The sequence below is a fragment of the Simochromis diagramma genome, unplaced genomic scaffold (genome assembly GCF_900408965.1).
Source record: "Simochromis diagramma unplaced genomic scaffold, fSimDia1.1 OVJJ01000205.1, whole genome shotgun sequence".
Classification (NCBI taxonomy): domain Eukaryota; kingdom Metazoa; phylum Chordata; class Actinopteri; order Cichliformes; family Cichlidae; genus Simochromis; species Simochromis diagramma.
Window position 1 is genome coordinate 4,421,799 of NW_024386782.1, and position 14,351 is coordinate 4,436,149.

At 37.0% G+C, this 14,351-nt stretch overlaps 1 protein-coding gene across 1 annotated transcript in view; it reads left to right on the forward strand.

Annotated features, from left to right (window-relative positions):
• LOC120724909 (RNA-binding Raly-like protein) overlaps positions 1-6,902 on the forward strand; it is a 56,404-nt gene extending 49,502 nt beyond the window's left edge. Inside the window, exons 6-9 of the mRNA XM_040017431.1 lie at positions 1,683-1,796; positions 2,071-2,228; positions 5,827-5,864; positions 6,569-6,902. Coding sequence (XP_039873365.1) covers positions 1,683-1,796; positions 2,071-2,228; positions 5,827-5,859 — 305 coding nt within the window. The 3' untranslated portion in view covers positions 5,860-5,864; positions 6,569-6,902. The remainder of the gene's footprint in view (positions 1-1,682; positions 1,797-2,070; positions 2,229-5,826; positions 5,865-6,568) is intronic.
• The last annotated feature ends 7,449 nt before the right edge of the window (positions 6,903-14,351 follow it).

Consider the following 14,351-nt stretch of genomic DNA (forward strand, 5'->3'; position numbering starts at 1 on the left):
GGGGGAGATTTGCATCATGAATGTGCACCCAACAAATCTGCAGTGTGCACTGTGTGATGCTATCATGTCAGCGTTGAACCAAAGGTTTTGAGGAATGTTTCCAGCATCTTAATGAGTCTTTGTTGAATAACACAAAGAATGAAGAATGAAGGCAGTTCTGAAGACACAAGGAGGTCCAACCTGGTCCTAGTAAGGTGTACCTAATTAAGTGCCTAGTGAGTGCATTTAAAAAAAAAATATTGTAATTTTTAAGATGCCAAAACTGACATTTACAGTACTTCACCAAACTGTCCAAAACCCCAAAATAATAAGAGATTTTCATACAAAACAAAGAAAAGTGGCTTATCCTCACATTGGAGATGTAAAAAACTGTAGTGATTTCCAAATGCTGAATCATTTTCATGTCAAAACTGTCGTTGAATGCGATTTACTTTTGAATAAATGAGTAATTTTTTAAAAACACCACCTTTGATTTTAATAAGAGGTTAATGTACAAGCTATTTTGATTGTTGAGGCAAAAACTGTCAAATAATGCAATAAAATGGGGAGGAAAAAAAAAAAGACCATAATGACTTCCTAAGCTAACCGAACAGATTCACAGGAAATTGTCACATTTGAAAGCTGGGAAAAGTGAATGTTTTAAATATTTTCTTCTTGAAAAATTACTTTATTATGGCATTTATTATCATTTGATTTTAACAATCATTGCTGATTAATCTTCAGTCAGGTGACAAAGCCAGCCATTGTCAAACTTAAGAATGTCTTGGCCAAATTTTAAACCTGCGCCGACTGAACCTTTAATCAAAACTCTGATTGAAACACAAGACTTGATGTGTTTTCTCTGATTCCTTTTGATCTTCTGGTGATTTGGTTGTTGAGGCTGAATCTTCATTAAACACTTGCCCTTCCCTTGCCATCTGAAAAGAAAAACAAATCATTTGAATCTCACATCTTTTCTTGTCTTTAGTTCTGATGACCTTTTTAATGCAAATATTTAAGCTGTTCCATTGTAGCTTCAAGCTAATTACATGTTTGTACATGAGAAACTTTGACCTCCTGCAGACCACCGCCACACTCTTTAGGAATGACTGGGATAAACAGTAAATTTTTTTCTTTTCTTGAGATGCATTGAAACACATTTAAACCAGAGTTTTTATTCGTGTTAAAACAAAAGTAAGCACACCAGAAATGTTGGGAATAAACCAAAATTATACAGAATAAATCTTAGATCAGAGTCTCAGCTAGTTGTTTGGTTATTATTTTATTTTCTGCTCTGTGTAGCATTTCTGCATCATATTGCTCATCACTTTCTATTGTTTTACAGCAAGCAGGCAGCTGTTTTCTCATCATCTAAGCTAGTAACAAGGTGGTAAATCTAATAGTAAGAGCCAGATCTTTCCTCTACAAAAATTGAGGTAAAACACAGCTAAGAAAGAAACATTTTCGCTGGTTGCAACAACAGTGAGATTATGGCTTTAGCAGCTGCTGTACTGTTCAAACTCTCGCATGCTTATTATTATTCTCCCCTCAATGCAACACAGTGAGATTTCCTGCTTTTCATCAGTTGTGCCACATTTTCAGTGAAGAACTTGACTGTTGAGAAGAGTCTGCTGCTGTCACAGTGTCTCTTGTAGAACATCCCATTAATTATGCTTTTTAACTTTATTAATGTATGCTTGCAGTGAAGACAGATCAGCTTCTAACAATCAAAAAGGAACTGTCGCAAATCAAAACCAAGATCGACTCACTGCTGGGAAGGCTTGAGAAGATAGAGAGGCAACATCGCTCTGATGCCGGTAAGATTTGACAGCCAGGAGGGGAGGACCTGTCTGATGAGCATGCATAGAAAAATGGGGAAGATGCTGAGAGAGGCCGCCATGTACTGAAATAAAAGCCACACAAACGGTCTTTGAGGAGAGATGACGGAATGATACTGAACATATTAAATGCTTGTTCGGAGGCTTGTCTGAAATACAGGTTCTTCTATTATCAAAACAAGATAGAAAGTCAATAAATCTATTATGCTCTGATGTTAACTGCCAGTCTTTGTCTCTTGATGTCTTTTGCCAGAGATGCAGAGGAAGCAGGAGGAGGTGTGCGAGTGTCTCCATGGTGATGCAGCAGACCACTCTGGGGGGGAGGAAGTGGAGGGGACGGCTGAGGTTGAGGCAGGGGAGATGACAGACGGTGGTGAAGACGACTTTGAAGATGAAGGCACAAGCGACATGGTGAGCAGGCCAAGTACCCATGTCCAGTATTAATAAGAAGTTATTTGGTTCCAATTTAGCTGCAAAGTGTACTTTTGCAGACACGCACGCACGCACGCACGCACGTGCGTGTCTGCAAAAGTCACAAGAAGTCCTAATTTCCTACAGATTTTCTTGTAATTTTTTAAAGTGGTCTTGATTCATATTTGTGCAGGCTTTCTGAAGGTCCTTCAAAGTTTTTCTTTGGACACTCAAAGTCCACTCCCCCCCCCCCCCCCCCCCCCCCCCCCCCCCTGTAGAGGCACAGTATTGGCAGTACTTCCCTAGCTTCCAAATTACACAAGAACGGGACAGAAAATCGTTGGCAACAAGGCCTGTAGACTGATGAATCCAAATCGTTGTCATCATTAGTGTAAGTCATTGCCAGTATGCACAGAGGTCAGGAGAGAGGTATAGTGGTGAGCGTCAACATGGAACTATGAATGCAGAACAGAACCATCAAATTTCAATCCACCAATACCATCTGCAACACAGCTGATGTCATTTTTTTTTTAGCACGACAGTGATCCAAATACACTGTCAATGCCGTAAAAGCCGTTAGTAGCTGACGAGAAACACAGTCATGAATCACACCCCTCCCAGAACCTGGACCTCAACATTTTGGAAGCAGTGTGGGATCATCTTGAGAGAGAACAGAATAAAAGGCACCCAACATTCAAAGAATACTTTGATTGTCCTTCAAGAAGCCTGGAGAACTATTCCTGAAGAATACTTCAGGAATAGCTTACATGAAAGCTGTCTGTGAGACTTCAGGCTGTGTTGAAGAATAAAGGTGCTCACACCAAATATCAACTTTCAAGCACAGCAGAATTATAAAAACTTTTTTTCTGTATATCCATGTATGTTTGGACGTTTCCCATCCCATCTCCCAAGCAAGATATAAAGAAATGAGGGGTGTTTCAAGACTCTTGCATAGTAGTTTATCTATACTATGATGTGGAAAATGTTTTCCACTGACATAATATGCCAATAATAACAGTAAGTATAATGTACATTCAACTCTGTTGTATAAATAACTTTGCCTTAGATGGAACCATTTGAGTCATACAGAATTCTTATAAAACTAAAAGGTGAAATGGTCATGAAAAAGTAATCAGGTTGTTCGTGGTGATGGATACAAAGTTTTGCTGTCTTTTGTGACAATCAGCATGATTTGAAAAGTCTAAACTATATGAGTAAAAACACTCAGAAAATGATTCTTCACCCGCAATAAACACAATACAATACTCTGAAATATATATAAAATTACATTTGAATTTATTTAATTAATTAATAATTAAAGATAATGTGCCTGGTACAAACTAAATGTGTATCAATCAATTAAGTTTAGTTTGACCAGATCCCATTAAATGTAACATTTTACATTGTACTTATGCAACAAAATTACATGGATAAATTACATATAATTAAATTAGTTGAAGTCAGAAGGGCAATTTTTTTTATTTTATGTTATTTTTGAGTGAGGTGTATTTTGTCTCTGTCTGAACAACATACATGCTGCAAAGTGGGGACACGTTGTTGTGGCAACCAAGAAAAGTAGTAGCTGTTGTTTTAAAGCTTAATCTTAATGTGTTTTGAATTAATATTGTATTACAAAGTAATAAATATCATCAATGACAAAATAATTCGAGGTCGTCTCTATCACAAACCGCCATGAAACTGAACAAATCACATGAAAACACCAAAGTCAGCAGCACGTAACGGTGTCTGTGAATACTTTGGCTTTCCTTCCCTGTCTCGGACAAACCTGAATGGGAGGAGTTTGTCTTCGGAAATGTATTTTACATTTTTAAACTCGTAGTTTGGTCAGGTTCAGGCAACAGAACTTAGGTTTGGGAGAGACCCTTATAATTTTCCCTCAGACTGAATAAAATGTGTGGTACTGAGCCCATCTGCCAGAAGAACTCGAAGGCAAACTTCTTCTCTGTGTTATACGCAAAGCCTCAGGCATAGAAGTTTTATAAATCTTTGAAAGCATTGTTTATTTTAATAAAAGAGTAAATAATTTAATTATACAGTTAAAAGTGCCAGACTTTTTTTCTTTTTTTTTTTTTAAGTCACTATCTATCGCTGAGTGAGGTAACGCACGATCACTGATGAAGAGAGCGTTTATACTTAGTTTCCACGGCAACATACTTGGAAAAACTGCTGTATTGAAACCTGCCATGGCAAACCAAACATTTTCTACTGATGCCACCAAGCATTAAAAATAATTTAACTGACAAAACAAGACTTGACTTTCACAAGATATTTACAAGAAATGGGACACATCTGTCAGCTACCTCAGTAATTACTGCTGTCATTCATCTATGAAACAAGACAGCTGGAGTAACGGAACAAGACGGAGCAACAACACTAAGCTGTTGGATGAAGAGCTGCAGGTGACAAGCTATGCACCTCCAGCTCCTCAGTGAAGTTAGGCTGCTGTTTGCAGACGCTTCGCCGTGTGCAGAATGAAATCGGAGCAAAGTTTCTCACAGAGTGTTTGAAACTGATCTGCTACTAACTACATCACTCTCTGGATACACTTGTGAAACTTTTTGGTTGGTGTTAATTTACTGTAATGCAGTAAAAGAGCATAATGCATGCAGCATATCACCAATTTTTACTTTAAAAATCATAAATCATCTAACTGAACATTTGCTTTCCAGTTTTATTACTGTGACAGTTTTATTTCTCAAAACTATTGCCTTACTTTGACACTAAAGAAATAATAAGGTTATATAATCATACCTGCTTCCTGTTTTATGAGATCTGGACCCACTGTTGGGTGGTTTATTGGCTTCATTCTGCAAGCAGACTAAACTATTGATTACTGGTAATCATTAAAGCTTATATGTGTTATTCCAATAGATACTGTGGCCAAAAGGCTTAGAATAAACAAAAACTCCAAATCCCTATATTGATTTAGTGAAAACACACTGTATAAAATGTGTCTCAGAGGACATGGATGAGATGTGAATTGATGCACATTTTCAGGGTTTGGACAAACAAAAAGAAAAAAAAAAGATTTACGAAACAAAAAAAAAAGTACAGCCATTTCTAAGGTTTTAAAAATCAGGACATGAAAGATCCTCAGGTATTGACCAGGTTCTGATGACTGTGGAGTCCATTTGAGTACAGTGAACTCACTGCCATGTTCAAGAAATCAGCTTAAGACATTTCGAGCTTTGTGACATGGTGCGTCATCCTCCTGGGAACACTGTGGTCATGAAGGGATGCACATGGTCCGCAGCAATACTCTGAGTGTTATTTGTCATTGAAACAATGCTCAGGTGTTACTAAATGTGTCAAGAAGATATTCCCCACACCATTACACCACCAGCAGCTTGAGCTGTTAATAAAATGCAGCATGGATCCATTTTTTCACGTTTATGGTTTTTGTTAAATGAATAACAGAACTTGTGCGAACCAGTTAATTTTTTAAGACTTAGAACTGGAAGTGTTTCATTTTTTTAATGACTGTGGATTGAGCTAGAAAAGGGAAGGCTATGTTGCTGCCTAGTTATAAAAATTAATTCTTGACTGATTTAAAGCAATCTTATTTCTTTTACTGCAGATAGAGAACCACATATCGGACATTGACAACTGAGTAAGGTCAGTATTTAATCTTGGTTTAACAACACACATTTTGCACAAAGCTGAATTTATTTTGGGGAATAATGTATGAAAAACAGAATCATAGAAACATTTTAGCGTCCAGCAGTTGAAAGCAATTCGAAGGATCTTTCGCTTCCTGCTTTAAACAGAGTAAGAAACATTGCTCATCCTTGGAGTTTAATCCTCCAAAATGTTCTTCTAAAGGTGGGGTCATTCTCTGCATCTGGGGGCAAAAGGAAAAGCAACTTCTCTGCAGTGATCGCTGATGACTGAACAGCCGCAGAGATGAGACTCTTTCTCATGTGCATTTCCTGTCAAACGACATTTAAATCTCCCCTGATTTTCTTTGTAAGAACAAATAGCTATGAGATTTAATTTGCCTCTTGGCTGACATTTCCTCCCTGCTGTCCTTAAGTGCCTGCGAGTGGAAGTTTTTCCTTTTTTTTTTTTTTTTTTTTTTTTTTTTTCCTTCCTCAGGCGGTCTGAACATGATAGATTGTTAAGATGATGGTTTAATGAACTGCTTGTCCTCTGGTGGATATCTGAGTGGTTGCAGGTAATAACAGCAGCGTTAGAAAATTTTAATGTTGGTCCTCTTGAGTTTCCAAGCTTCACAGGAAAATTTAAACCTGCAGCTACCTTTTTTCACATGAGGTCGCTGTGAGAGATGAAAAAATAATAACTTTCTTTTTTCTTTCAAGTTGGGGAATAATGAAGCTTGCATTACAGAAGATGGGAGGACAGATACCAGCAAAATCTTCTTGATCAAGGAGGTGCATTTGACATTAAAGGAAAGGAAGTGACAGACAGCAGTGGAAGAGTGTGTCAGACTTGTATTTTGCTTGTTTGCCTCATTAGAACATGCCACTGCTGATGCATACGTCATCAAAATCCTGGGTATGAATATTCTCCAGACGACTGCAAGATCTTCGCAACCAGCAGTCAGTCATTTCCCCTCGGACTGATTGCTGTTCTGAAAAATACAGACAATACAGTATATTGTGTGCTTATTATATTGTGGTCTGTATTGTGTATGAAAATACAGTTATGTGATCTACCAGAAGAAAATTTGTCTTTTGTTGTACCTCAGATGTTTGTTTCTGTTTCTGTGCATTGAAAACTGTGAAAAGCTGCATTGCTGGCAGAGAGCTAAATATGAATGTAACAGTAACATATTTTCTTTGACACTCATTAATTCTGCATTTTGTTTTCATTCATTTTGAGCAAATGTACAGTATGTAATTTATTCACAATCTCGCCACATGGTATTGAATGCATTTCATGTTTTTAATTTGTTCTACATGACAATGTGTATTTGAAATTCTTTACTTTCTGTTTAAAATTTTAAAAAATTAAAGACAACAATTTTTGCTGTCAGCATGTTAAAAATGTGGCTATCAAGGATCATTTCTTTGCCTCTGTTGTACAGCCATGGATAATAAACATTTTTGACATAAACTTGTGTCCTTCCTCCTCAAAACTGAGTGGTGTAGCTCGCATTTTTTGTAAATGTATTGTTTCTTTTTCTATTTAAATGGACCTAAAGCTAAGGAAAGACGAGATATACTTCTTGCATCTAGTTTGACTGCCGATTGCATTTAATTTTTTTCGCATTTGCTAACTGATGAAAAGTAGTGCTCATCCCCACCCAGAGACTGTGTTGCATGGACAGTCTCTGGGTGGGGATGAGCATTCAATGTGTCTGACAAGGCGATTGCACAGGTCACCTAGTGGGAGATGAAGTGTTTCCAAATGCTGTCAGACAGACTTCTGAATTACAAATATTTCCCATTAAATGTAGAAATGCAGGCAGATTGTTGACATGTTGCAATCAGTCTGAGTCGGTGTACGCCGATGATTGCAACTCATCTGTATCATGTTTCTTTGCAAAAAGGGGTTCATCTAAGTTAGTTTCCAAGTGTCTTTTTTCTGGTTATATTCCTATTAATACAAGGTTGCTGTGCACTTATGTCATTATAAAGTTAAACTACTGTTCTGCAGCAACTACGCAACTATTTGTTTCAAAACTGAGTTCTGATTAGACTCTGAATGTAAGCAATTCATTTGAATTTCTGTGTGTTTTAAAGACAACAGATTTGCAATTTTCACAGGTTTATCTCAGTGAATCATCTTATCATCCCAGATTGAGGTCAAACTGACAATTAAATACAATATCATCCTTAAAGACCGAATCATCTTATTGGAATATTATTAAATTCTTGATACACCAACGTTTTCCAAGACAGAAACGTGACTCCATTCTTCTCAGCAACCATTTCCAATAAGATCGCAAGTTCATTGCGCACGGTTGTGCCGTGGTCACCAGTCACTGTTTTCCCTTGTGTGACTGCAGCATAATGCAAACATTTGAAACTTTACCAGTGCGCTAACACGATCAAGATACTGTTAAATAAAACAGTTACTAAGTTTTCTTTAGGACTGATTTAAATATTGATAATTGAACCCTCAAAAATGCTGATTTTGTTTGAAATAAATCAAAATTTTTAATCGGCACCTTACAAACAAATTAAATAACGAATTCAAAGTCTGGATAATAACAGCTGGAAGACAAAAAAATCAGAGGGAACAACAGGCAAAAAGCAAGAAACAGGAAAGCTAACAAGCTAACAGCAAGGGACATAACAGTATGAGACAACAACAGCATAAGCCTGATGCTCATACCTGCATTAGTTTACTCATAATGTTGAAATGAAATTGTGGGTTTAGTTTATTTTTCCCTTAAAACAACTATGCACATGATGATTTCTTTATTCATCATTTAACAGTTTTTAGCGCTTACAGTTATACAGAGTCAGGCATGAAAAGGCTGCTCTTTGTGACAGGTGGGTACTGACAGACGTGTGCAGCTGCCAGCTGTCCTCTAGGCTTCACTTCTGCTAAACCTGTGTCTCTGAACTGGACCTCGTCGATGTTTGTGGCCTCATAAGCTCTCCTGTGATATTTAGTTTGTATACTTGGATTATTCCAATGAATGGTTAATATTTGCTAAATCTGCACAGATTTTTCCATCTTGGATTTGAATGCAATTAAATTCTCCCTCTACAGCCTGTGGATTCTTAGTTTCAGCAATAAAACTGAATTTAAAACAAACTATAGCTGACATTCTGTCCCCTAGGCAACCACCAAGATCCTACTGCCTACACATATTCAGTAACACTCAGAAAAATATGCTGGTAATTAGATAGTGTTAATAAATATCTTTCAGTAAGTATGAAAGTTTTCTACATGTCCTAGTTTACATTATGAAATAAGTTTTTATGAGCGAGAATATCTTGAATGTTTAACACTTTTCGACTAAACAGTTGTCTTCTACTTTGGTTAGTTTTTTTTTTTTAAACAATCATTTATTAAAACCTTTCCTTTAAAACTTGTATTTTATTTAATGTTTTTGTGAAATTCAGGTAGAGTAGCTTTTATACTGTTAATTCAGCATATACTAAAAAAAAATAAAATAAAAGCCTGTTCTTACAATATATTTGTGAGCATTTTATTTTGCAAAGAAATTCACAATCAGACAGACAGACTCACCAGGCTGCATGTCCTCACCTCATGTGCTTGATAACCACTTTTTCTCTCTCTCTTTGTTTCTCTTCTGTTGTTGTGAGTGTGTGTGTGTCTGTGTGTGTCTGTGTAAGTGTTTGTGTATTTAAAACAGCTGCCTGTCTTCACCTCTGCAGTGCTGCCGTCTCCTGAAACCCTGCATGTTTATAAAGTATGTTTTCTCTATTTTTATGTTGTTCTTGTAGTTTTTGTCCTCAGATGAGGTTTGAAGTGTCTGTATCCAGGCAGCAACCACCTGTAAAAGGTAGAGGCTCACCAGGACATACACACCTCAGAAGTTCCTGGTTCTTTCCAGTCCTCTGTAGAAGGGTTTTTCCGAGGAGGGCAGCGAGGCACAGCCCCCCGTCCCCTGGCGCCCCCTGCGATGCCCCCCTTCTTAGGGAAACCCTCTGCAGAGGAGCCGTGAGAGCCAGGAACTTATGACTTGTGTATGTGCACTCAGGCATCACTCATACCTGCTCTGTAGACAGTTCCTGTCAGAAGGAGGGGGCACAGCAGTGATGCCGGGGGGCAGAAGGCGGTGCCTCAATGCCTCTCTCATTCTGAGAGTGTAAAACAAAAAAAAAACAATTGTCAGCGAACATTTGATCCCCACTTGGTCACAACAGATGGCAAGCCCTTCCTAAGCCTGGTTCTGTCGGAGGTTTCGCCCCATTGAAAAGGAGTTTTTCCTCCCCACTGTCGCCAAGTGCTTACTCATAGGGGATTTGGGGGCTTTTTAAAAACTAACCACTGAAAAGTTCACCGGCATCAAATTTAGGACTCACCAAATATGTAACTGGATGATTCGTGATTAAATGAGAAATCATCCATTTAAAACATATTTGCAAGTCCTATTTAGTTGTATATAAATTTGATTCCAGGGACATTAAGGCCGATCACAGACTAATTTGGACAACTGGTAAAAATAAATAAATAAATAAATAAAAGAAATTGGAAAAAATCAATGTGTCATTTTTTAATATAGATTTCAAATAACATACCATTTGATGTCAACATATTTTTGTTACATTTGCGGTGCTCGTCATGTTATATTCTTATGATTCTGTTCATTTTATGAGTTCATGCTTCTGCCTTGCTTAACATATTTACTGGTACTTAGCTAGCTTTAGTCATGCTAGCGTCAGCACAGGTAGAAACACATACACATCAGAGAATCGCACTATCTACAAATGGAAAACTACAAAAATAAAATTTAGAAAGCTTTCAGATTAGTAAACCTATCAAAAATCAAAGTTCCTATAGTGAAAACACATCATTTCATATTGTGTTCAAGTCAGTTGTTATCCAATTTTAAAACTATAAAATATGATAAAGTGTATTTTTAGTTTACTTTGTTAATAAAGAATTTTTTTTAGAAACACTAACGTTATATATAGCAAAATATGAAGCAATCTTCTACCTCCCGTTGACATGCAGACCTGTGGCCAACTGTACAAACCATTTAGAATTTTTTCCAGCTGAGGTGTTCAAAATAGATAACCAAACTGGTGATAGTTACAGTGTAATGTGGGCAACTGACTGCCTAATATAATGTAACATCATCACAATATTTTACGAAAAAGGAACAAATGTACCTTTGTTTCCTCAGCTAAGACAGCTGGGCTGCAGTAGCTTGTGTTTATGTCGAGAGTGCCATTTGATTTAAAAGCAAGGAGCAAAAGACTCTGAGCAGCATATCAGTCAGAAACAATGCCATATACTTAAGGAACAAAGGTCAAATTCTTCATGTGTGTACATGAGCATACTGTTGTGCACATAAACTCACAGATGTATATGACAACTCAAGTTTGTGACCAAAAATTTGTATTCTAATTTTAAAAATGGAATACCATCCATCCATCCATCCATCCATCCAATGTTCCCTCTAATTTTTCATGTGTCATGTTTTTTTTTTTTGTGCGCAACGCAGATTTTCTGTGCACAGAGACTGTGCCAGGAGTGCGCAATTGCGCACGCACGCGGCTTAGAGGGAAAATTGCATCCATCTTCTTCTGCTTTATCCGGTGCCGGGTCGCGGGGGCAACAGCCTAAGCAGAGAAGCCCAGACCTCGCTCTCCCTCCCTATTCATTGTAATACATACAACAAATATGCATTACCAACTCTTAAGAAAAACAAACAAACACTGAAGTCTTAAATTGAATACCTTTTTCATGCTTTTCAACATCGTGAGAAGATGGAGATGATTTTCTTTCTACTTTCAGTTTATACAGACAGCTGCATGTTGAGAAACAGCTGAGAAACATGCAGCTGTCTGCATGTTTCTCAACATGGAATAAAATGTTATTCCATGTTGGAATAACATTTTATTCCATGTTATTCCAACATGGAATAAAATGCTGCAAATATTTTTATAATAGCAAACTTTGGAGGCAGAGACATAAAGACTCGCACGTCACATGTTTTGAAGGTAACGTTGTTCAAAATGAAGAATAAAAAAGAAAAATACTAGAACTGATGAGTGTTGACAAAAAGGGTGCATTGTGTCTATCTTATTTTCTTATGTGGCACAAGCAACTATCCAATGTAGTTATTATGATCTATTCAATTTTTTAATGCCGCATAAATTTTAAGACCACTTATTTGTCTTGCTGTTAGATAAACCACTGACTAAACTGACCCCTAAGCCTCGAGCTCATTTTGCCCCACAGCCAATATTAAATAAATAAATAAAATATTTAGTCTAGAAACTAATGATAAACTTTTTAATAATGCAGATACATGTTATGAAAATATAGAACTTTATAACCTGAGATTTAAAAAAAGCATTTGACAAACCTGATATAACTCGTAACTCTACAAAAACCTTGGACACAATAACCTGTGAAAAACAAATGCTTCATTCATAAGGTTCTTCCTTTCAAAGAAAGATGAAAAGGAAGGTGCTAATTAAAGTTTAGGGTCAGTTAACAAAAGGTGTGTAGGGTTGCATAGGTACAGGTGTTAGATCAGCTAACCTTGCCCCACTCTCCCACCCAGAAACTTTCACTTAACTTCTTATGACACCAGTAGCGGATTTAGAAAGTTTCTATAAGACTCATCTAAAACTTCGTCCTCCACTCTCAAGCCATTTTCAAATCTGTCGGTCCAGATTTAATGCCTTGACAGATATGTATGGTCCAATCCTAATAACGTTGGTAAGCCTGCTGACTTTTAATCTAGGATCCCCATGAGGTTGATATTCTGTAGTTTTACCTTTGGTAGAGACAGTCACTGAATTAGAGAACTTTAAAGCACATATTTTTGTATCTATATGCTTCATGAATTTATTACACACTTATCTCAGTACATTTCAGGAATCGCTCATGGACAGACTGATCAGTCTCAAGACCTTGTGCACTCTTATTCCAATGTTTAGCTGAGTGGTGCATGTCCAAGTAACAACCATATGATGCCATGACTCAAGGTTTCCCTAAAGAAGGTGTCATTGTGCTATACGAGTTTATGAATCCCTTCACCTGTCAGTGGTTTTAGTTATGTGGCTAATTAGTGTATTTACAACTGAAAAGATTTTTCCAGTAATTAACAGTGTATAACTGGTATAATCTTTTCATTCTTCCAGTTTCTTAAACATGAGAATTGAGAGGTCTTTCCATATAATTATTTAATTGCTTCAATTAATTATCAATGTGTAGTCAGGATTTTGTTAACTGAGAAGGATATTTTCCAATAATTTCTGAAGATTGAAACAAAACAAAAAAAATCAGCATCTGTTGTGAGAACAATATTTAGCTCTAGCCATGTGATTAAAAATATATCCTAATGTCCTGCTAAACTCACTTTGTGCATGGAAATAAAATGATAGTGTTCAGCTCAAAGCATCAGGGAGGCACTCTTATTAACCTTTTCCAAGCTTGTGCCAAAGCCTGAAGCTTTACTTCTCTGTAACCTTTCACGCCAGCCTCAAACAATTTTCAAAACAAATGGGAGTAATAAGATGAAAACAAAGGTGCAGAATGATGCTAAAATTCTCCAGTTGGCTTTAATTACAGCACCCTTGTGCATTAGTACTGATTCCTAATTGGCTTTGAGATTATTCCTCCCCTCTGTCTTTTGAAATTTTTTATTACAGTGACCTTGAAAACTGCAGCCAATGAGAGATAAGGTGCCGAAGCATCAACAGATGGGATTTCTAATTCACTCACTTCATTTGCACCAGATCATCATTTTCACAGGTTAAGGAGGGCCATTGGCTGGGTTGCAGGTATAATTGGTTCTATCGTTGCTGGCGAGCAGCCAGTGAGTACAGTGATCAGTCATGCAGCGTCTCTAATATGGACAATGCTCACTGTGAGATGAACTGAATCAATCACCGGCCTGCAGAGCTGCTGGATAAATTATGACTATAATAGGGGTCAGGATCTTTATAATACATCTGTGATTAGCCATAGTTGAGCGAAGATACTCAACTTAGAGAAAGCATTGTTTCACAGGGCTATAAGTCAAGGACGGTGCTAATGTAGGAAGTTTTATTAATTATAACTTTGGGGATGCAAGCATGAAAGGAGAAATCTGTATTTAAATTATTGCTCCATGAATAATTCCAGAACTGCAAAAACTGTCAACTGTCATCAGCTTTATGTTCTTCTATTTGTTTTACATGGTCAGAGTTGGTGTATTTCACTCTGGCTGTCATTTATCACTTTCACATAATTAAGCGTATGAAATTTCTCACATGTGTATTAATTTTATTCATTTACACTTTTAACTGAGTGTATTACAAATATCACAGTGTACACTGTGATATTATGAACCATTCCTGATTAATTCCCTGACATGCCAAACACCAGTGCTTCAGATTTAGTTTAGTTTAGCTTTGCTTTCCTTCTTTGATAAAACTTCAGAAATATTTAAAGATGTGACTCTAATGCATACTGGGTGATGAAATCAGGAAGTGCAGT